This window comes from Phyllostomus hastatus, unplaced genomic scaffold (assembly GCF_019186645.2).
Source record: "Phyllostomus hastatus isolate PE091 unplaced genomic scaffold, TTU_PhHast_1.1 phas_contig_1, whole genome shotgun sequence".
Classification (NCBI taxonomy): Eukaryota; Metazoa; Chordata; class Mammalia; order Chiroptera; family Phyllostomidae; genus Phyllostomus; species Phyllostomus hastatus.
In genome coordinates, this window is record NW_025333498.1 from 32,239,703 (window position 1) to 32,264,426 (window position 24,724).

The 24,724-nt window shown below is 37.7% G+C and overlaps 1 protein-coding gene across 5 annotated transcripts in view; it reads right to left on the reverse strand.

Moving 5' to 3' along the window:
- The window catches only part of GPD2 (glycerol-3-phosphate dehydrogenase 2), a 143,534-nt gene that overhangs the window by 56,235 nt on the left and 62,575 nt on the right, over positions 1-24,724 (reverse strand). For all 5 annotated transcript variants that reach the window (XM_045857225.1, XM_045856888.1, XM_045857142.1 and 2 more), the window contains 3 exons: positions 20,774-20,898; positions 19,373-19,470; positions 18,226-18,389 (listed from right to left, as the gene is read on the reverse strand). In XM_045857225.1, coding sequence (XP_045713181.1) covers positions 18,226-18,389; positions 19,373-19,470; positions 20,774-20,898 — 387 coding nt within the window. The remainder of the gene's footprint in view (positions 1-18,225; positions 18,390-19,372; positions 19,471-20,773; positions 20,899-24,724) is intronic.

The window sequence follows — 24,724 nt, forward strand, 5'->3', positions numbered from 1 at the left end:
TCCCCCCCTTCCCCTCTCTCTAAAAATAAATAAATAAAATCTTTAAAAGATATGCAACATATTTAAACATGGCTTACATTTCTTGGGCATATTTTTACCTAATGGCTCCAAAACAAAAGCAGAAAATTCCTTAAACTTTTAAATCTTGACTGTAAACTGTAATTAGTTTTATGTTTAATTTTTTAAAATGTACCATTAATATAAAAATAAAATTATACTAAATATATAACCTCATGTATTAATATAAAACAGACCCATCTATTTAAAAAAAAACTAACTCGAGCATTTAGTCTGACTAAGCAGATTGGCATTCAACACAGCAGATGATATGAACTAGGTTTTAGCAAATTTAAACAAATCACAGCATATTTTACATGATAAAATTATGTATTTGTGACTCACAGCCTAATTTTAAAGAATCTGTACAATAAAACTAGTGGTGTGCCATTGTTTTGTACTGTCCAAAGAAACACTTTGTTTTCATTAATAAAAAAAAAACTTAAAAATGTGGCTTATGGATGACTAAGGCTGTACCAATAGATATATTTTGATCCAAGCAGCTCACATAGATATAAAGTTTAATTCTGCAGAACTGGGGTCTTGGATGCTTTTTAAATTCGCTTTTTCAAACTTTGGCGGTTCCTTATACTACTATGGAATGAAATAACCACCATATTAGCTGGGGGAAAAACCAAGGCACTACTACTATCTAAAAAATGGTAAGGGAGCAAACACAGATGTACATATAATATACTAACATACATACACATGCACATACACAATGAAAGACTATACCAAGATTCTATTAAAAAAACATATTTAAGGAAGAGGGAATAGGGTAGAAGAAATAGGGAGAGAAGCTAGCCTTATTTGGATAGTCTTTATTTTTATTTTTTCCTTTGAAACTTTTTACTTTACATAATTAGCAAACAAAAGCACAGCTTAAAAAAAATCCTTAGTGATCTAAAGCAAAATTAAATTGATTTGTTATAAATTAGTGGCATAACCCCACTGGTAGGAACTATGTCAAGTAGCTTTAAAAGACAGTAATTTGTCCACCTATCTCCACTGAAAGGCCTGCAAATAATGACCAATCAGTAGCAATAAACATCCACAGCTAATAGATTATGGTCTCTAATTACCATTTTCCACAGGAAGGAATCATGAAAATTTGAAATACTGAAGAAATACTGAAAATTCGATTTCTTCCAGGTCTAGAGCAGGAAAGTTTCAAGAAGAGCCTACAAGAACCTGTCGTAACAGATAACACAGAAGTCATCATGGACTACTGACAGCACATCAAAAGGGCCAACCTGGGGAGGTGCCCACAGGCCAGAAATAGCGCAGATTTAAACATCAATAAGTAATGAATTGACACACATCAAGTGGATTTAAAATCATGAGTTTAGTTGGTAGTCCAAAAATATTCTAGTAACACTGAAAGGATTCTAGAATTCCAACTCTTTCTTTTTGGAAACTAATAATTAATGGAAAGAATCAAGCATTTATCCAGACATTTTAAACAAAATGCAACGAAAGGTAGGCAAAGAATTGATGCAAGGAAATTATAAGCAATCCAACAAATAAATGAAGGAAAGAGAGTTAGGAAAATACCTGTTTGTAACTTCTTAACCTCTAATGAAATACTATTAACTCATCTAGGCAATGATTATCATGACTAATTCTTTTTAAAGGCAAATAGACTTGTGATGGAAATTTGTACGACTGCTTATGAAGTATATTTGACAAAACAATTTGATCCAAACCCCTTGTAGCTAGACACCAAAGATGTCCCATCTCCCCCCAACAAACTGTGCTTCTTCCTGTTTTTCTGATTTTTGCATTACCCCGTCCCTTAAACCTGGGCTGCCCCCATGATTCATTTTTATTAACAGAATGTGGTAGAAGTGACAATGTGTCACTTCCAAGGCTAGACCAGAAGAAAACGTGCCTTTAAGCCTTGGTCTCTTGGTACACTCACTGGGGTAAGCTGGCTGCCACCTAAAAAGTCTGACTATGTAAGAGACCAACCCAGCCATGTGGGAAAGCCACAGTGAGACAGAGATGCAGGGCTAGCCCCAAGCTGTTCCAGCCTTCTCAGTTCAAGAGCCAACAAGTAAGAAAGCTTTTAGAAGACTCCAGCCTTAGCCACCATCCTATTGAAACCACAGCAGGGATCCCAAGTGAGAAACACCCAGCTGAGCCCACGCATCCTCAAAACTGTGAGTCCATTGGGGTTTTAAGCCACTATGCTTAGGTGACCTGTCTTTTGCAGCAACAGATTAATGGGAAAAGCCTAATTACCAATGTACAAGAAATGTACAAGAAATACAGGGAAGCTGGTAAATAAAACCACAAGGAAACAAAGGAAGGCATGGAAAACCTATTAGTTAAAAAGAATGAACTGACAAACATGAATCTTAAATAAGATTCTGTTTGTTTTATGGGTTGATTTTTTTTAAAAAAGCAGGAGCCAATTACGGTTAAAGGACTACAGAGAACATGCACACATGACCAGATATTTGATATTAAGAAATTATTGTTAACCTCTTAGGGGTGGTTGCATTTTAAAGAATAAAAAGTCTTTTAAAGATACAAGCTAAAATAGTCATGGATGAAACAACTGAGGGCAGCAGGGACTGGAAAGGTATCTAGATGAAGTCAGCCATGAATCTGTAGGTGTTGAAACTGGAAATTCATTTTACTGATCTCATTACACTTGCATATGTCTGAAATTTCCCTTAATGAAAATATGCATACTTTGTTGAACTATTGAACTGTTTTCTGTTCAAGTGTGTGACCAACTTAAACCCTAATAGTAGCTGAAAGAATCCATGATGTTATAATCCATATTTTGTAAAATTCTTTCTTTTTAGCCAAGAAAAAAAATTACATTCACATTCGCACATGTCCAAAATATTGATACAAATATTCAGCTTTGACACTACTTCTCCTTTAAAATAGGGATCATAATACCCCATCCCAGCATACCTACTGAGCAGGATCAACTAAGAAAATTTATGGGGAAAAAGAAGTTTTGAAACCATACTCTACTCCACAAATGTAGAATATTGTTGGTAGCGAGGACCATGTGTTTGGCATAATATTTGGCAGATATGCGTTGAACTCTCTCAGAGCCTGAAGACGCAGAACTCTGTCCTTACTGAATATGGTTCTAATGCCAGATACAATAGCTGGAAAATAGCAGAAGCTCCATAAATATTTTTTTTGGATGAATGAGTATACTGGGGGGAAAGGGTGTTTTTTGATACAAGAGCTTTCACCTTTGATTCTGCATCTTTTCACAAAGGGTCAACTAGCAACAGTGCGTGAGAGGTAGATAACAACATGAACACAGCAGAACTAATGCTCTAAAAACTTAGATGCGTACAAGTCCTACTAATGGTGAATTATAGCACTGCTTTTAAGCTTTATATCCAGAGTACTATATGGATGACTACTATCTCAGGACCCTACACCTGGTCAAATCTACTTTTCTGTGCTTTTTATTTCATTTAAAAAACTAATTATAAAAGAATGAAACCCTGGTATTTAATATTGTACATGCTGGTCAAATAAGCAATAAACAATTATAAACCTTCCTAGGGGCTACTTTGCTCTGTCTCATCATCAGGAAGCTAAAGCATATGTTAGATGTTAGCCTGAGTGGATACAAATGTGTCCTATTTATTCAAGGTTTCCTTTGAAGCCACAATTTGTAAGTTTTGTTTCTTAGGGGTACATGTCAAACTTCATTTAGCATTAGTTGGTATCCAGATACACTGAATAGAAAAAAGGCAGCATTCGGGGGCAAAAAAAATATGCCTGCTATATGAGCAATAATGTCAGTTTCATTTATGTAACTCACAGAAAACGAGAGGAGAAATACAATGAAAAACATTTAATAGTATGACATCAAGATAAAAATTATCCATTTAATTTATAAGTATAAAACTGCATACGGACAAGGACTATTAAAATAAATATGTTTTAAATCAATGTCTAACACATAGATAATTTTAGAGTAAGTTCTTTTAAAATGCATGTTTTCTAACCCTTAAGTTGCAAAGATTATATACTTATATGGAACGTGTTTGTCTACACAATACTTTCCTTTTTCCTAAAGAATGTTTTAAAAACTGATCAGGGAAAATCTGCAAATTAAATTTGTAAAGGGACATTTTTGGAACTGTCCCTTTACTATGAATCCCCAATGAATTTAATGCTTCACTCTGAAACATTTTCATGAAAAGAAGAATTTGATAAACTGTAGGATACCCATAAAATTGACCCCAATAAAATAATATTTGAATAATGTTCTAAAATGTTATTTCACATGTATTAACGCATTTAAACCTCAAAACACCCTGGGAGTTAAATTCATAGATGTGTAACATGGGGTTCAACATCCAGTAAAGTTTGTAACTCTAAGTCATCCATTTCCACATTACTGACTATTTCAACTTCACGACAATACTACAGAAAGCAGTTTTCAAGTATGACTTCGATGCTTAGAATTACGAGACAAGTTATGATGCCATTTTCAACAGTATTTTTCTAAGACTCATCTGTGTTGTTCAGTTTAGCTTCATTCATTCACTTTCAATGCTGTGTTTTACTTCATTATGTGAATATGCTATAGGTTATTTATTCATTTGTCCCTTGGAAGATGTTTGAATTATTCCCCTCTTTGAAATTATACGCAGTACTACAATGAACTTTTTTGTACTTACCTCCTAGTGGACACTATGTAAGTTTCTCTGGGGCGTATACTCAGTAGAAGAACTGAATCGCAAGGTGTATGCATGCTCGACTTTACCAGGAGTGTCTCATTGTTTAACAGAGTGTTTATGTCAACTTATATAACTGATCACACTATACTTTTATAAAGTTTAAAACCAAAACTAAACAGACTATTTTTAAATGTTTACATATGATAAAAAAGAAAACAATTTATATAACGTCTGTCCAGAAGTCCAGCCATTGTTAATATAATGAGAATGGTTTGCACAACATTGATGTAACCTGGCAGCCAAGGTGAGTGGACTGGAATGCACATGCCTGAACAATGACAACTTCACTGTACTAGTCAGTGGGGAATGCAGATGCCGTTGAGTGAGCATGTGTGCTGTGTGGCCACCGCATTCAAAATGAGCAGGTAGAGCAATGAATCTATATCCAATTTTATGTTAAGTTTGAACATTCCTCCAAGGAAATTATTCGGATTGATTCAGAAGGTTGCAGCTATGGGCAACTGGTGACTGGCAGCTTCATCACAACAACACGTCCACTCATGCACCACATTTCTTGCAAAGACTTTTTGTGAAACATCAAATCACCCAGGTGACTCACCTCCACTATAGCCCAGCTTTGGCACCCTGTGACTTCAGGCTTTTCCCAAATTAAATCACCTTTGAAAGGGAAGGGATTTCAGGTCATTGATGATATTCAGGAAAATAGGATGGGGCAGCTGATGGTGATTGGGAAAACTTTGTGAGGTCCCAAGGTGCCTACTTTTAAGGGGACTGGGGTGTACAGTGTTTCTTGTATCTTTGATCTTCAATAAATGCCTCTGTTTTTCACAATGCTGTATACCTTCTGGACAGATCTCATACATGTGTTTTATGCAGGCTTCCATATGTATCAATATTTACATAATTTTCAACCTCATTATGTACAGTAATAAAGATGTGAAAAGGGAGTCTTGAAAACTGTTGGCAAATAGAACTTTACATTTAAAATAAATTTATTATATTTTAAGATGGAAATTAAAATGAAAACAAATAAGATAATGTATCATGTCAAATTCTGATAATTTCGAGGTTCCCCAGATAGTTAATAGTCTTCATTTTTTTCCTAGACCCCTCAAAGTTCATAGAAATTGGACCTTGAGAAATGAAGGAAAGGATTTGTTAGTTTTTACTCTTCCAGAGGAATTTTTCTTCTCAATGAATACATTTTGAAAATAGTTAAATTAGTCAGTTACCAAAACATAACAAGATGACAAATCACTAACACTGTGGTTCAAAAAGAAAAATCGAATGGTACAAAAGTATGGTAAATGACAGCATATAACTTCATATGTATATTTATTTAGAAATACATAGCTGCATTATTTTACTTATATATTATAGACATTTGAACCATACATAAAAAGATACTTATATGGGATTTGATAAAAACAGATCTGGTGGGAATTCTAATACGTTGTTCCTACACCCACTGGATGGTCCTGTGCACCCCACGGGACTCACACACCAAGTGTTAGGGGTCACCACACCCTTATAAGAACTGCACTAAGAAGCAGGTGGCCAAAATTGCATAATAGTGCTGCTATTTAGTTTGTAAATCCACATCAGTCAGTTACTTATTCTACCTATCTCTATTCCTCTAAAGAAATTAATGTGTCTGTCTTATTTAAAGTAGATAATACCCAATTAGTTCAACAACGATGTTTGCATAGAAAGTAAATGAGGATTAAAGAAAGGCACCATCTTTAGATTCTACTTACATTCCAGGACCTCAATTGAAAAACAAAGATGAAAAAACATAAGACAAAAAAGTATCACCTTTCTGTTACTGGGTAACTGATTTTTTTAAGCTCTCAAAATAGATAAAATCAACATCTTGAAAGACTTATCTTTAACCCAAGCTTTCTTTTATTAAAATGTACAATTGCAGGTGCATGCATGGAGTAGTAACACTTTGTTCCTAACAAAAGAGTCTGCATGCCACAATATGCCTCTTCCCAGAGGCATCGTTCCCCAAAGCACACAGCTAACTGCATCTCCTGCTGTACCTGCAACAATTTAATTGTATAAGTCAGCCTAGTCAAGCATCTCCAGCTCATGACTGGGAGACATGAAATTCATTGTCATTATTGTCCCTGTCATTTTGGATCATTATATCCTGCTGCAGAATTTTCCTCACTTCAGTGCATTTTTACCTCCAGGAGCCAGGGATTATAGCTAAGGTTGGGGTGGGGGCAGGACCATGAACTACATTTACCTCAGGGGAGCCAGAGATTCAATTGGCTTTGCTCTCTCACAAGCTGAATTCATCTTATTTGTATGCTATGAGTTTTAGGTTGGAATAAAAATGAATATTCTAGTGAAACTTGGGCTTTAATTCCCCCTTTGAAACATGGATATAACCAACTTTTATTTACATTAGGAAAACTAATGTAATTTCTTGCAGGTTGCTATTTTCATATGTGCATAAGGAATACTTAAGGGCATCATCAGGTAGGAAATAACATACATCTCTCTCTGTCAGTGCCTTGAGAAGAAAAGAATTTAAAGCTGTAATTTTGTTCTCCATTTTTATCTTAGAGAAGCTTAAAGAGGGTGTTTAATGGTTTTAAATATTTAATCATTTTAAATTGTATCTCATTTCTTGTACACTAGATTGGATTACTGGAGTCCAGCTAGAATGGCACCAAAGATCTACTCTGGGAACAGGAAGACAGAAATAAACTTGACAGAGGAAAATAAAATAAGGTCCTAAGGAGACTGGCTTCCTCTCCACAGTCATTCACTTACTCTCACAGCCTGACAAGTCGCCCAAGCCTGTCATGCCTTAAACACTTCTTGCTGACTTGGGAGAGTGGGACCAGTCACATAGTCTCTGCCCGGTATGCCCCTCATCAGTGGTAATGGCCCTGGCCAGGGGTCAGCTGATGGCTCTCTGGTAGGAGACTACAAAGAGCAAACAGGAAACACCAGGACATGTCTCAGTGAGAAGATCCATGAGCTGACTACATGTTTTCTCCATCAGAATATAAAATGAAAATATAACCTCGTATGTTATTTCCTATTCCAACTTTCATCTCATACGGATTTTACTGAGAAATTTGACATTCACGTTGTCTGCATTGAAAAAAAATGTAGTTATTCCTCTATATGTGTGAGTTTGTTTTCAGCAGTTAACAACAAAGTATGGCAACAGATCAAAACTATGCCAAGCACAGAAGAACCACTATAATTACTGCATTTAAAAGTACATGGAATTTATTTTATTACCTTTATGGACTTTTGTGGAAGAATAGATTTTGCCTTAATCACATGCAATGGCCATCACTATTTATTTAGGATGAAATGTTTTTATGAGTAATTAACAAGAAATTTTGACCTTTGTACATTTTGTACTTCAAAGGGAACACATTTCAACTAACTCTAACATCTCAGCATTGAAGGAACCTTCCAAATTGTCTCAGCCTCCAGACCAAGTGAATAACAATGATTTCTAGTTTGGTGACTTTATTTTCACATAATTACATTGCATTTTTCATTGGTGCTAAAGTAACTGTCTAATATAATACTAACAAGAGTTTTTAGTTCATACAACTTCTTGTAGCATTTAAAAGTTCTTTTAATTGTGTGTGCCATATTTTTAGCATAATCATGGTTCTCCCAAAATGAGAGCTATAAAAACTAATTCTGTTCACTTTAAAATGATAATTTCATGTTACGTGAATTTCACCTCAATAAGTTATTTTTTTATTATTATTATTTTTTAATCATTGTTCAAATACAGTTTTCTCCTTTTTACTCCCAATCCAGTCCCCCTCCCACCCTCCCCACTTCCCTCCCATTACCACCCTCCCCTTAGTCTATGACCAAGTGTCCTTTAAGTTTGTTCCTGTAAACCCTTCCCACTGTCCCCTTAAATTCCCTCTTCTCTCCCCTCCGGTCACCATCAGCCTGTCCTCTATTTCCGTGTCTTTGGTTATATTTTGCTTGTTTCTTTGTTTTGTTATTTAGGTTCCTGTTAAAGGTGAGATCATATGGTATTTGTCTTTCACTGCCTGGCTTGTTTTGCTTAGCATAATGTTTTCCAGCTCCATCCACGCTGTTGCTAAGGGTAGGAGCTCCTTCTTTCTTTCTGCTGCATAGAATTCCATTGTGTAAATGTACCATAGTTTTTTGATCCATTCATTTACTGATGGGCATCTTGGTTGCTTCCAGCATCTAGCTATTGTAAATTGTGCTGCTATGAACATTGGGATGCATAGGTTCTTTTGAATTGGTGATTTAGTATTCTTAGGATAGAGTCCCAGCAGTGGAATTGCTGGGTCAAAAGGCAGATCCATTTTTAGTTTTCTGAGGAAGTTCCATACTGCTTTCCATAGTGGTTGTACCAGTCTGCAGTCCCACCAGCAGTGCACTAGGGTCCCCTTTTCTCCACAACCTCTCCAACACTTGTTGTGTTGCTTTGTTTATGATGGCCATTCTGTCTGGTGTTAAGTGGTATCTCATTGTGGTTTTAATTTGCATCTCTCTGATAGCTAGCAATATTGAACATCGTTTCATGTGTCTTTGGATTTTCTGTATGTCCTCCTTGGAAAAGTGTCTGTTCAAGTCCTTTGCCCACTTTTTAATTGGATTCCTTGTCTTCTTAGAGTGTAGTCGTGTAAGTTCTCTATATATTTTGGAGATTAAACCCTTGTCTGAGGTGTCATTGGCAAATATGTTTTCCCATACAGTTGGTTCTTTTTTAATTTTGATATTGTTTTTTTTTTAGCTGTGCAGAAGCTTTTAATTTTGATGAGGTCCCATTTCTTTATTCTTTCCTTCATGTCCCTTGCTCTAGGGGACACGTCAGTACAAAAGTTTCTGTGTGAAATATCTGAGATTTTCCTACCTACATTCTCCTCTAGGACTTTAATGGCGTCATGTTTTGTATTTAAGTCTTTTATCCACCTTGAATTTATTTTTGTATGTGGTGTAAGTTGGTGCTCAAGTTTCATTTTTTTGCACGTGGCTGTCCAGTTCTCCCAACACCATTTGTTGAAGAGGATATTTTTACTCCATTTTATGTTGCTGCCTCCTTTGTCAAATATTAATTGACCATAGAGACTTGGGCTTATTTCTGGGCTCTCTGTTCTGTTCCATTGGTCTATGTGCCTGTTTTTATGCCAGTCCCAGGCTGTTTTGATTACAGTAGCCTTGTAATATAGTTTAGTGTCGGGTATTGTGATCCCTCCTACTTTACTCTTCTTTCTCAAAATTGCAGCAGCTATTCGGGGTCGTTTATAATTCCATATAAATTTTTTGAAGTGTTTGTTCTATGTCTGTGAAATATGCCATTGGTACTTTAATAGGAATTGCATTGAATGTGTAAATTGCTTTGGGAAGTATGGACATTTTGATGATATTAATTCTTCCAATCCATGAACACGGTGTATGTTTCCATTTGTTTGTGTCTTCCTTGATTTCTTTCTTCAGTGTTGTGTAGTTTTCTGAATACAGGTCTTTTACCTCTTTGGTTAGGTTTATTCCTAGATATTTTATTTTTCTCTTTGCTATTTCATATGGGATTTTTTCCTTGATCTCTGCTTCTGCTGTTTCATTGTTGCTGTATAGAAATGCCTTTGATTTCTGGATATTGACTTTGTATCCCGCTGTTTTGCCAAATTCATTTATTAGGTCAAGCAGTTTTTTGCTAGCGTCTATAGGATTTTCTATGTATACTATCATGTCATCTGCAAACAGTGACAGTTTTGTTTCCTCCTTTCCGATTTGAATGCCTTTTATTTCTTTTTCTTGTCTGATTGCTGTGGCTAAAACTTCCAGTACTATATTGAATAGAAGTGGTGAAAGTGGGCAGCCTTGTCTTGTTCCTGATCTTAATGGAAAAGGTTTTAATTTTTGTCCATTGAGAATGATGTTGGCTGAAGGTCTCTCATATATAGCCTTTATTATGTTGAGGAATGCTCCCTCTATTCCCACTTTGCCGAGTGTTTTTATCATGAATGGGTGCTGTACCTTATCAAATGCTTTTTTCTGCATCAATTGATATGATCACGTGGTTTTTGTCTTTGCTTTTGTTTATGTGATGTATTACATTTACTGACTTGTGAATATTGAACCATCCTTGCATCCCTGGAATGAATCCCACTTGGTCATGGTGTATAATCTTTTTAATGTATTGTTAGATGCAGTTTGCCAGTATTTTGTTGAGGATTTTAGCGTCAATGTTCATCAGTGATATTGGCCTGAAGTTTTCTTTCTTTGTTGTGTCTTTATTTGGTTTTGGAATTAGGATGATGTTGGCCTCATAAAAAGAGTTTGGGAGACTCCCATCTTTTTGGATTTTTTGGGATAGTCTGTGAAGGATAGGGGTTAGCTCTTCCTTAAATGCTTTGTAGAATTCTCCTGTGAAACCATCTGATCCAGGGCTTTTGTGTGTTGGGAGTTTTTTGATTACTGCTTCAATTTCTTTTGTTGTTATTGGTCTGTTCAGACTTTCTGCTTCTTTTTTCATTGAGTTTTGGAAGATTATATTTTTCTAGAAAGTTGTCCATTTCATCTAGGTTTTCAAATTTCTTGGCATACAGGTCTTTGTAGTAATTTCTTACAATCCTTTGTATTTCTGTGGTATCTGTTGTAATCTCTCCTCTTTCATTTCTGATTGTGTTTATTTGGGTCTTCTCTTTTTTTTCTTGATGAGTCTGCTTAAAGGCTTGTCAATTTTGTTTATCTTTTCAAAGAACCAGCTCTTGGATTCATTCATCCTTAGAATTGTGCTTTTAGTCTCTATGTCATTTAATTCTGCTCTGATCTTGGTTATTTCCTTCCTTCTGCTTGCTCTGGGCTGCCTTTGTTGTTGTTCCTCGAGTTCTTGTAGACGTAGGGTTAGGTTGTTTGTTTGGAATGTTTCTAACCTTTTTAGGTGGGCCTGTATCGCTATGAACTTCCCTCTCAGGACTGCCTTTGCTGTATCCCATAAGTTTTGGGTTGTTGTGAGTTCGTTTTCATTTGTTTCCAGAAACCTTTTGATTTCTTCCCTAATATCATTCTTGACCCATTCATTGTTTAATAGCATGCTATTTAATCGCCATGATTTTGAGTGTTTTGGGTTTTTTTCCTTCTGGTTGGTTTCTAGCTTCAGTCCCTTGTGGTCTGAGAAAATGCTTGGTATTATTTCAATTTTCTTGAAATTCTTGAGGCTTATTTTGTGTCCTATCATGTGGTCTATCTTTGAGAATGTTCCGTGCACATTTGAAAAGAATGTATATTTAGCTTCTTTTGGATGGAGGGCTCTGTATATATCAGTAAAGTCCATTTCCTCAAGGGTATTGTTCAATGCCACAATATCTTTGTTGATATTGTGTTTAGAAGATCTGTCCATTTTTGATAGTGGGGTGTTAAAATCTCCCACTATAATTGTGTTGCTGTCCATATCTTTCTTGAAGTCCTCTAAGATTTTCTTCTTGTATTTCGGTGCTCCTATGTTGGGTGCATATATATTTACAATATTTATGTCTTCTTGATGGATTCTTCCCTTGAGTATTATGAAGTGACCTTCTGGGTCTCTCTTTATGGCCCTTTTTTGGAAGTCTATTTTGTCTGATATGAGTATTGCTACCCCGGCTTTTTTTTCCCTGTCCATTTGCTTGGAAGATTTGTTTCCAGCCCTTCACTTTCAGCCTGTGTAGGTCTTTTATCCTGAGGTGGGTTTCTTGTAGACAGCAGATATGTGGGTCATTTTTTCTTATCCAATCAGGTATTCTATGTCTTTTGATTGGAGCATTTAATCCATTTACGTTTAAGCTTATTATTGATAGGTACTTATTCATTGTCTTTTATGTACGTGTGTTCCTCTCTCTCTCTCTCTTCTTCTCTCCTCCTTAAAGCAGTCCTTTTAGAATCTCTTGCAGAGCTGGTTTGGTCGAGGTGTATTCTTTTAGGCTTCTTTTGTCTGGGAAGCTTCTTATTTGGCCTTCTATCTTGATTGAGAGCCTTGCTGGATATAGTAGCTTTGGTTGCAGACCTCTGGCTCTCATTACCTGGAATATTTCTTGCCATTCTCTTCTGGCTTGAAGTGTTTCCATTGAGAAGTCAGCTGTTAGCCTTATTGGGGCTCCCTTGTATGTTACTTCCTTCTTCTCCCTTGCTGCCTTTAAGATTCTCTCTTTGTCTTGAAATGTTCTCATTTTAATTATGATGTGCCTTGGGGTGGGTCTCTTTGGGTTCCTCTTGATTGGGACTCTCTGTGTTTCCTGGATTTGTGTGACTTTTTCTCTCGTCAAATTAGGTAAGTTCTCCTTCATTACTTGTTCAACTAGGTTTTCGATCCCTTGCTCTTCTTCTTCTCCTTCTGGTATCCCTATTATACGGATATTATTACATTTCATATTGTCTTGCATTTCTCTTAATCCCTCCTCATTCTTTCTGAGCCTCTTTTCCTTTTCTTGCTCTTTCTGGATGCTGTTTTCTACTTTGTCCTCCAGCTCGCTAATCCGATCTTCTGCTTCATCGATCCTGCTTTTCATTCCTTCTACTGTGTTCTTCAGTTCAGATATTGTATTCTTCATTTCCTCTCGACCTTTGTTGAGAGTTTCTATTTCCTTTTTCATGTTTATATAGTTTGCAGTGAGATTGATGTAGTTTCCCTCTAATTTCTGAAAGCTCATTGTGAGTTCATTGAACTTCCTGGTAATCATTGTTTTGAACTCACTATCTGATAGTTGAGTTGCCTATATTTCATTTAGCATTTTTCCTGAGGTTTCCTTGTTTCCCTTCAGTTGGGGGTTGTTTCTTTGTTTTCTCATTGTTCGTGGGTTTCTTCTTTTTTCTTCCTGTTTGTTAATTTGAAATGTTCTGATTCCCTGTAATTATGGTTTGAACTTCTGTGGTAGAATATTTGTGTGTTTCAGTGGTGCAATCTCCTTCGTGTATCCTGGTGTTCACAGCTTCCCCCTACTCTTTTTTGGGATCAGTTGGAGGAGTAAGGCAAAATGGTTTAAAACAGCAAGACAGTATACTATGATATTTACTTTAGCATCCAGTAGAGAAGAGATGGGTTATCCTTTGGCTCCTTATAGTGTTAACCGTGATCCTCCACCCCACTGTCCACGTTTTAGAAAGGATGGAAAGAAGGTAAGACTCTTATTGGGGCCGAGAGGATTGTTAGTTGGATCTAGAAAGCTGTGAGGCTGTGGGAGGTCAGCTTCTAAGGTAGGGGTTGGACTAAAGATTAGTATATAGGAGTAGTGAGTAACAGAATAGAGACAACCCCCACAATAGTATAGTTCAGAAAATTGCAAAGTGGGCTGAGATCAGGTAGGGGCATTGAGAAGCATTTACAATTGTATAGACTAGGTCTTACTAGCAGTAATAGTAAAGTGACAGTCTTGTGGCAGAATCGATGAGGTCTAGATAACAAGAATAAAGAGTATAGAACCTTGAGAGGTGTATTAATGGAACACAGATGAAGGATATTAACTTATCAACACCTTGTGACTGAGATACCAGGGGGAACCTATCAAATGACAGTATAACCGGCCAAGCAAAGAAGATTATACAGAAAGAAAAAGAATACCAAAATATTATTAAAATAAAAAAATGTCGGAAAAGTGAGAAAAAGATAATACAAATTTACAGTAACTTGCAAGATTAAAAAAAAAGGAAAGAAAAGCAGAAGATGTAGTGCAGGAGAGATAAATTTGGAGTGGAAAGAATAATATTAGGTTGAAAGGAAGAGAAACATAAGGGATTACGAGATAAAAATAATAAGAATTGAAAAAAAAGTCACATAAAACACAAGATAAAATCAATCAACCAACAACAGCCAGAAAAACCAAACAAAACCAAACAAAACCAAAAAAAAAAAAAAGAACCAACCAAACAAACAAAAAAAAAAACCTCTTGTTGGTTTCTAACTGGCCAGACCAGTTTTTCTGATCTTGCTAGCTTCAGCTGGCTGAGGGGCCTTTGAAATGCTTCTCTCTCTCACAACCAGATCTCAGCAAATCTGTCAGGTACCTTGGGCGCCCCCGCACACACTGGCGCGCGAGAGTCAGTCTTCCCGACGACGGTGCTCAAGCCCAGAGCCCAGCCGTTTCCAGCTCCGTGTTCCCGCTGTACCGCACTCCGACTGGATGTTGGCGCCTTTCCCGGCTCCCCCGGTCGGGCTGGCTGGAAATCTCAGAGCCACCACTGCAGTTACGCACCCAGCACCATGGGCTGGCTGGAAATCTCAGAGCCACCACTGCAGTTACACACCCAGCACGTCCCTCCCGGGATCACAAGGCGAGATTCCGGGATCGCAGCACGCAATTCCGGCCTCCCTATGGGGCACGAGCCTAGCGCAGCGGGCTTGTGCTCTCCACCGATCTGCACTTCCCCGGGCTAGAGATGCCCCTGGTCCTGTCGGCTAGAGGCTCTCACTTCTCCTCGGTCTCTGGGCGGCTGTTCATATTCCCTGGGCGATTTTTTCTCAGTCCAACTGGCCAATCTGTTCCTTCTAGCAACCTGTTCTCCCCTGGAGTTTCTCACCCCCGTATTTGGGGGAGGGAGGGAGCAGCAACTTCCCTCTCCCGGGAGCCCTGGGGCAGAGCCCAGAGCACTGGCGGGCCTGGGGTCTGCACACCCCCAGATCCCGCGCTGATCCCTGGGCCCCTTTTGTCCTGTATCAGACTGCTTACTGTCTGGTTTTCCAGTGAGTGCAATAATTTCTGATGTCCTGCTTTCAAAAGTGATTCGGCAACCCAGCCCACTTGCTCTGTCTCTCCACCGATCCAAGAGTTTCCCCCCTCTTCACAGAAGCCAAGAAAAACGCTGCCTAGAGTAAAGCCACCATCTTCCCTCTCCATCAATAAGTTATTTTTTGAGTAAAACAAAGTTATTTCAAGAAGTTCAAATGCATTTTTAAATCAGTTGGGTGACTGTCACTACATTCTCATAATGGTTATTTATGAATACATTTTTTTCTTATTAAGAAAAGTTTATCTTATAAATTACCTGTTTGCAAAGTAACTGTTCAGGAAGTTATATTTTGCTCTCTGAAATACTTTGTAACAGGATGATGATGTATGTTACTTTTTGGTCAAGGAGTAAGGCATTCCTTCCCTTCTCTGAGTATGCACTTACTGCATTTAATTTCTTTACCTATATGCTCCTTTTTGTATCCTATTTCCATGTTGACATTTAATTTGCTTATCTTAGGTAAAACAGGAGTTCCATCTGTGAATACAGCTGGAAAACCACAGAACTATACTGTGGCTCACATTCTTGTTCTTCCTTCATGAAGGACATAGTTGGGCCTGTGTTGTTTCTGAACAAGGATTAAAAGAAAATTATTACTATAATATAATTATTTTTACCCTTTCTATTCAAGACTCTTAAGTCTTTTACAATATATTTTCAAATGTCAATTTGAAATTATTTTAAATAATAGTCTTTAAAGTTTTCAATAGTCTTTGCTAAACTCGTAATTTTCCAATCTATAACAAGCTATAAAAGCCAATTCTAAATTAAATACTTGATCCCCTTGATTCTAACAGGGTAGTGTTTCTTTTGCATATGTGACATCAATCTCCCTTTGCTTTTTTATGAAGAATCAACAAGAATTATAATTCATAACAATAGCAAGCCAACATAAGATGGGATGCCACAAAATCAGATGTGATATCCACTAATAATCCTCTTAAGGACAGTCAGATACGCACAAGCTACAAAAGCAATAAAAACAGTGATGATTTGATGCATCACATGATAAGCGAAAACGACCAAGCATTTGAAAGGGTCTGTGCTGTAAGGATTAGCAGTAAGAGGCAAAGGGCACAACACTTCCATGTCAGGATGGGCAGGATGCCATTTGCAGAATGACTTCTTACTCCTCCTGGCCCAAACCCTCTTTAATATAATCACCCAATAAACTACAATGGAGTAGCATTAAGGCTCTTATGCTGAGAAAGCAAATTCACAGTTAAGGTTGTCCTTTAACATGTAGGCTCAATCAAGGGCTCCAAAAAACGCAGTTAAGTGCCCCCCTGTGGTGTTCAGATGCTGACAGGCATTGTCAACTGTGAATTTTCTAGCTTTTAGTGTTTGTCTAAGGCCCTTAACATAGCCCTAATATTGTTGCTCCTAGGGCATTTCCTTGAATTTGTACCTGTTGCTCCCTCTGCACGTGCACATTTTGCATGCCAACATGAAAGCCTAACAGACAGCTAAATTGATTCAGATACCTAACACTGGAAAAAAAATGTGGGGGTGGTCTTGAGGATATCCCATAATATGAAGTAATATAAATATTAAAGTCTCCTGAAAAAAAGAAATGAATTTTGTTCACGCTAGAAGTTTAGATTCATAACAAAAGCTCACATAATAGAGATTAAAAAATCTCACTATAGAACCTAATCTGTCCTTTGTGTCTCAAAATACCTAAGACTTTTTGTACATGTGTCCAGCTATTTCCTTATGAATATCCTTAGACTATTTTCTAATTCTAGATACCCTTTAAAAATACAGTAAAATTTCACAACTGGTTTTTCCTGTTTAATGTTATATTGTGGTCCATCTGAAGATTTATTAAGAGGTTAGTTCCTTCAAATAAAAGTATACAAGATTATATTTTTCACACACAAAATGAACATTGAACACATGGCAAATGGATACTAGATAATGTCACTGTGAGGAAACATCTAACAACATGAAAATAAGCAATAAAATCTGAGGGTTTGGTTTGACAAATGCAATGTTTGTTTACCTTCATCATAAATTATATGTTTAAAAATTATGTCCTGTGCAAAATACAAACATATCAATTTCAGCCCAAGGGGCATTTTTCTCTAAGCTTATAACCCCTTGAAAATAGGGGTTTCATCTAGAAAACTTAAAAGATCTCAGTTCCTTTCAACATTATAATATACTCAGAAGGCAAGGAGTCACTCGCAAACACACAACAAATTAAATGACATGAAGGTGGGGTCCAAATTCATAATAAGGGAAAATGGATCAAGCCAATCATAAGCTACAAAGCAAATCAGAGAGGAAAAAAATGTGTAAAATTAAACAATATGAAAAGCAAAACATTATGTGGAGTTTTTTAACTAGTATTAGAGAAAATGGAAAGTGGGTATGTTGTGTCTATTTGTGCGTTGTGTAGGATTAGCATTAAAATTTAGGAATGCAAAACTACCTGATTAAAAATATATTATAAGGGCCCTGGCTGATGTGGCTCAGTGAATTGAGCACCAGCCTGCAAACTAGAGGGTTGTAGGTTCGATACCCAGTTAGAGCACATGCCTGGGTTATAGACCAGGTCCCCGGTGGGGGACACTCGAGAGGCAACCACACATTGATGTTTCTCTCCCTTTCTTTCTCCCTCCCTTCCCCCCTTGCTCTAAAAATAAATAAATAAAATATTTTTTAAAGAGAATATATTATAAGGGTCATGAGTGAGAGTGAAGTATCTAGTAAAAAAACAATCACATACCATCATAGTAGACAATTGCTCCTACCAGCTTGTCCTTCTGCAGCATTGGGAAATGCTCAAGGGCTCTTGATTTGCTGAGGACGTAACTGCCTCTCAGGCAATTACTTCCTGCTACCAGATCATATAGCTTGATTCCTACCCAGTAGTAAGGTAATTGCCACCACCTACAGCATAAATAGGAGGAAAGGTTTCTTTAGAAACAGTGTATAATATTATGGAATATCACTTTAAGTTATTATATACTTTTCACTTAAGAAAAGCAAAGTATGTCTAGAAATGAACTGCAAAAGAAACAGAACTGCATCACTGTTTTTGACACCAGCCTAGATGCATTAAGCAAGTAAATGAATCAGTGAGCCTTTAAATGAATCAGTTCCCTGTAAGACAATGGTTCTTGACCTGGTTGCATATTAGGATCCTCTAGGATGCATCAAAAAAAAAAAAAGCAAACAAACTGGAAAGGGGGCCTAGGTGACTCTAATGAATACCCAGGACAGAGAATCACTGGCTTAAGATGTCCTAAGCAATCTATGACAAATACAGACAATTATAAAATCTGTTTCTAGCCACCACCCCCAAACTTATGGCTAACAAAGTTACATGCTCCATTTTTTCATATTACCTGTATTCTAATTTAAGACAATTTCCTGGATAGCTCTAACAATAGTAAAAAAATGGAGTTTTATAATTTACAATCTGACACCTCTAAACAAAGTTAAGTTTGGGTTAATTCACACATTTAAAATGCTATAGGTTTCAAGCTGGCACATGTTAGGCTCAGATTTTGTAGCAAGATACTTTTGGGCTCTGCATTTTAGTGTTCAAATGGCCCCCTATGTTCCTCAAAGCAAATGCAGCTGCTCCTCTATATCCATCAGAAACTGGGGCAAGACACTACTGATTATAATACAGAACACAACCTCCTCTGCCTCCAAGGTGTATCCCTTAGAAGTGGGTCAGTAGAGAGCAATTTAGGAAAAGCCACACTTTTAAATACAATGAAGGAAAATATTTAAGAATAATTAAAGATTAGGACTAATTAAGACTACATTAAGAAATACAAATTGAGGGAGTATTTCCATTAAAACTGTGTTGTTCTATTGACCTCAGAGAAGCAAATACATATAGATGGTACCAACATGCTTACTTGTAAATTGGAAGCATTATAGGCAACGGAGCTGATAAATGGGGAGCAATTTCTAGTAGGTTGGCACGCTCATGAAGGGCTTCTTTTACCATCCTATACTGAAAAGCAAAACAGAGAAAATTAGTTTGGCAGTAACAGATCATAATATTTTCAAATGGCAAATAGACACCCTGCCAACTGACTGATACACAGAAACCTCTCTAGCTCTGAGCAAGGATACCTCCCTTCTAATCAAATTTCTAATAATACATCATGCTGTCAACCTGAAAGATTTTTTAGAAACCTTAACTGTATTTGCATAGGAGAAAAACATGCTGTCAGAGTTCCCAGGTGTAAGATATTTTCCTGACTTGAGTTACAAGATTATTATAACAATTTATCTTGCATTCTCTGTATTGTCGCTTTTCTTGGTCCCTATATTTTCCCATGTAAGAGATAACGGATTGTTCAAATTCATGCTAAGCATTCCCTTCTTGCCTCCACTAACCCAGGAAGAGATGATACTAGGAGTTGCACAGTATTTTATAGATTATTATAAAAAAGCTTATCTCTTAATTCCTGTGGTCCTCATTATGCCTCTCTGAAGAACCAGCATTACTAGCATGATACAATTTTACAAATGAGAAAACTGAGGCTCATAAAAATTGAATAAGTAAGCTGGAACACATCCCAAGTCAGCTGATTCTAAACCTTATGCTCTTTTCCTTGCAGCCATCATGATGTCAAAGAGATGCCCAAGAAAAAGGGACAGATTCACAAGTGACAATGTCAAGTTAGTGCTGCTATGTTTTTCATGTATGAAAGGCAGATACGGAGTTCAGCTGGGTTTTTTTTCCTACCCCTCTGGGAAATGTCATCTTCCACACTGTCTTGGCAGTTTTCAAATGGTGGCAGACTGGACACAATAAAGTGTGACATAAGAAAGGCATGACTCATATCATCTTTGCCTTGAGAATATGTCAGTGACAAGATTAACGTGTGATTGCAGTTTCGGTTAAGAGGATTAATTTAATACTTCCCTCATATCACAATGCAGCTCCCTGAAACTGCTTGGGAAGTAGCAATTTGGTGATTTGTGAAAAAAAGAAGGGAAGGAAGAGAGGGAAGGAGGGAGGGAGGGAGGATGGATCACAATTGTTAAAAGGCAACACATTCCAAAGTAACTTTGTAAATCTCCTACTCTGACATGCCTGTGAAGGAAACGTCTCTGATTATCCATAAACATAATACCACAGGAAAGAACCTGCACATGTCTCCTGAAAGATATTCCAGCAGAATACACTAAATGGGTATTTCCAACAGGAAGAAATGTTAAAAGCCATAAAAAAAAAAACCTTGATTTAATTGGGTAGAAAAAAGCATAGTCGCAATTTTTGTTTAATAACCAGCATACACAATTACCTGCTCAATATCCAACTTCATGATAGCCTTCTGAAGGTATCTCACACCACCGTGGATCAATTTAGTGCTTCTGCTGCTGGTCCCTGATGAGAAATCATCTCTTTCTACAAGGGCTGTTTTTAGTCCTGTGTAACCAGAAAACCAAATTAACTTCTTAAATTACACAATTTGTATGTAATTCATTAAAGGCACTTCTCCAGGGTAGAGACAATCACAAGAAAAATTACTCTGAACATGGATAAATTTGTATTCAAAGTGCAGTACACTGTCTATATTATAATGAAGAGATTTTAGTCTCTTCCTGGGGGAAAAGTCAAGGCAGAACCAGAAGCATATTAAACTGTGAATGAATCACAACTAGAAAATATTACAGTGCAATTTCATGGAAGTCACAAACTCTGGTGCTTTTATAGAGTCCAAGGAGAGCCTGCACCCATCTTTACCCAAGAGAGCTAACTCAGCATTTTTATGAATCCCTCTGGAGCCCCCATTCATCCCTCACTACAACTGTCCGCACATGTTCCAGCCCCGTATCTTCAATCTACTCTAATGCGTCATTGATAAATCTGGATGAGACCTCGTATGTGCTGGCTCCTATTCCTAGAATGATGTTATAGTGGGTAGAAAATGGGAAGAGAGAACAAAGATACCACAACAGAAGAAGGGAAAAGAATATTAATCTCTGGTATTGAGGAGTTCGTGGCCTAATTTAGGACATCCTAGCACAGTATTATAGACCTACAAAGAAAAAGCCAAAAAAAGAAAAAGAAAAAATAATGACCATAGTGCAGAATATCACCAGAAAAGACAATACAATATTCTTGGTAAAGTTGAGCAAAGAAAGGTCAGTTCCGAAAGTCATCCCTCTCCCCATGTCTTTCTTTGAGGGTTGCAGTAAATTTCTCAGAGATGAAATTCTTTTGCTTTGATTTTGTTTTCTTGCAGAGACATCCCTACCTCTCCAGCACTGGGTAGGACCAGCAGTACTCTGAGGCCCATGCACTAGTTAGAGATGAAATTTGAAACTTCAAAAGACCCAAAGTATATATCAACACCCAGCCATGAGGAATTTTCATGGTCTGGCTAGCATCCTCTTGGGGGATGAGAGAATGTCATAGAATCCAATTACAATGAGAATATGTAACTGGAGCAGTTTGGGCTCACAAAGCTCATATAAGAGAACCTGTGCATGTATTCAATTCAGAGCCATTTATTACATTTAATACCAAAGGGTCGTTTTTATAACTTTTAACAGTTTAAATATCGTACCCAAATGTCATCATAAAATCAGGCCAATTCCCTTGACTCAAAAGGACAAAATATTTGGAAGCCGTGGAGAGAGGAATAGAGAACTTTGATTCAAGGGCAAAAACTGCTAATGCTCTAACTAAGGAGCAAAATAACAGAAAATATAAGTATCATAGACCCAGGTCACTCTATTTAAACATTTATGCCAGAGAAAGATCTGTAAAATTCTCTACTATGAAAACTCTATCAATGCTTAATAGATTTAGTACTGGATATAGTATATAAAACAACAACAAAACAAATGGCGTTAGTACATATTTTAAATAAGAATACCGAGAGCTTAAGTGGCAGGTAAAATGATGGCCTCAGGAATGAGTTCAGCAGGGACCGAGCTGCCATGCAGCAGCTCCCAGCCCGAAGAGAGGCACACAGAGTGCAGCAGACACTCAGACAGTAAGTTAGAAAGTGCAGAGGACTCTTATCTTACTGTGGATTAGAAGTTAAATTCAGGACAAAAACCCAAAATTGTATAGTCAAGATTACATTTGTATTCCCTTAAGAAGGAACTTTCTTGTTGAGCTATTTTACCACCTTTTCTTAGGAATCCCAACACAGAGGCCCTCCAGCTCTGAAATCAGCCATTTTTCTTTAGTTGAAGATCAGATGAGGGAGTTGACTTTACAATGGTATTTAAAAGCCAGATTATTTAAAAAACACCTCTCTTTCAACTGTGGAATCACAGGCATGGTGTCAAGACGCCAAAACCATGAGAAGCAGGGGCAACAAGACTGAGAAAGGACAAGCAGCCTCCAGCCCAGTCCTGGCCCCCCCCACCTGGGCCAGCCCAAAGGTATGCTGAAGGCTGTGGGCGGAGACATCTTCAGTAATCCCCACTTCCTAGTATCTAATTTCCTACCCTGGTGTGTGGGATGGACCTAGTGCCTTGCTTCTAATGAAAGGAACACAGCTAGAATGATGGCATGCCACTCTGTGATTGGGCTACAAAAAACTGACTTCTTCCTTGTCCTCTTTTGCTTGCTAAGAAGCAAGCTGCCATGTTGTGAGTCAAAGAACCATGAGAAGCCCCTGGTCAACAGGTCATGAGGAACTGAGGCCTTGGTCCAACAACCTGTGAGGAACTGAATCCTGCCAACAGCCATGTGACTTGCTAGGAAGCACAGCATCCTGTGAGAGACTCAGAACCAGAGGGCCCAGGCCAAGGCACAGATTCCTCATCCACTGAAACTTTTAACAGTTTAAACACTATACCCAAATGTCATCATAAAATCAGGCCAATTCCCTTGACTCAAAAGGACAAAATATTTGGGAGCCTTTTGTAGGGTAATTTACTGACGATTCAATTCCCCTGTATGAACAAGAACTACAACCAAGGCAGGAGGTTTTATTATACCTGGGTGTGAGGTCTTCAAGAAAGGCTGAGTCTAAAGAGAAGTGCGTGTTCCAAATAGGTGGAGGGGAGGAAAGGAGCTACCACTGGCAATGGCCAGCTTAAGCAAGAGAAAATCAAATGCTTAAAATAACCCAACTTACATAGGAGCTCCTTATCACAACACAGGGGCTGGAGTGCAGAGTACAGGTGAGGGTGTGAAGGAGATCCAGAGGGAGGAATGGTAAAAGGCCTATCAAAAGGGTCTTCCATCCACTTTGGGGCATGTGGACCCCATCTGGTGGGCCATTGTTCCTCATAAGTAATATCCAGTCTCCTCAAAAGGAAAATGCCTCTGAGAACACACCTACAAGTCACGAATCCTTTAAAGAAGCAAATCCTGCCCTGGCTGGCATAGCTCAGTGGATTGCACTCGGGCTGTGAACCAAAGCATCACAGGTTCAATTCTCAGTCAGGGTACATGCCTGGGTTGCAGGCCACGGCCCCCAGCAACCTCACATTGATGTTTCTCTCTCTCTCTCTTTCTCCCTCCCTTTCCCTCTCTCTAAAAATAAATAAAAATATTTTTTTTAAGCACAAGATCTGGCATCAATGCCACATGAGCATGAACTTGAATACTGTGCTGAATTACAAGGTATCCATTTGGAAGAGAATGGGTATGTTGTTTGATTCTTTATCATTATAAAGAAAGAAATAAAATTAAAATTTTCCCACAGGTTCTTAGACATGGTTTTGAGAAATACTATTGAGTTGCCCATCAGGGGAACCACCAAAATACTTTACCCTGAAAAATCAGATTAATGTTCTAGAAAGGTTTCTCTGATGGTGGGCATGGAAGGTAGGTCTGGGTGGAGAGAAGAGATGGAGACAGGAGACCATTTAGGGGACCCATGCGAGACAGCAGGAGCAGGGCAATGACAAGTCCAGCCTTAGAAGGCAGACAATGATACTGGAGAGGAATAAGAAGAGAATTTTATGGGCTCGTGTTAACAGGATACATTTGTCCCCCCCAAACTGAAACATGAGGCAGGGAACTACTCTAGGAATTAGCAAGCCATCTCAGGAGGATATTTCAGGATATTTAAGTGAGAGCTAACACTTTAAAGACTGAAAACTGCTTTTGCAAGTATTGGGCATCTTAAAAAGTTATTCACATGTATGTGTGTGAGAAGCCCTAGGGAATACCAACAAAAGTTAAAATGGGCTTCTTTGTCAAACCAAGCTGTTTTCCCTGTTCCATTATTTCCAGTGTCATATCATCAAGCTATCCATCAGGATTTCTAGAGAGAAATAAT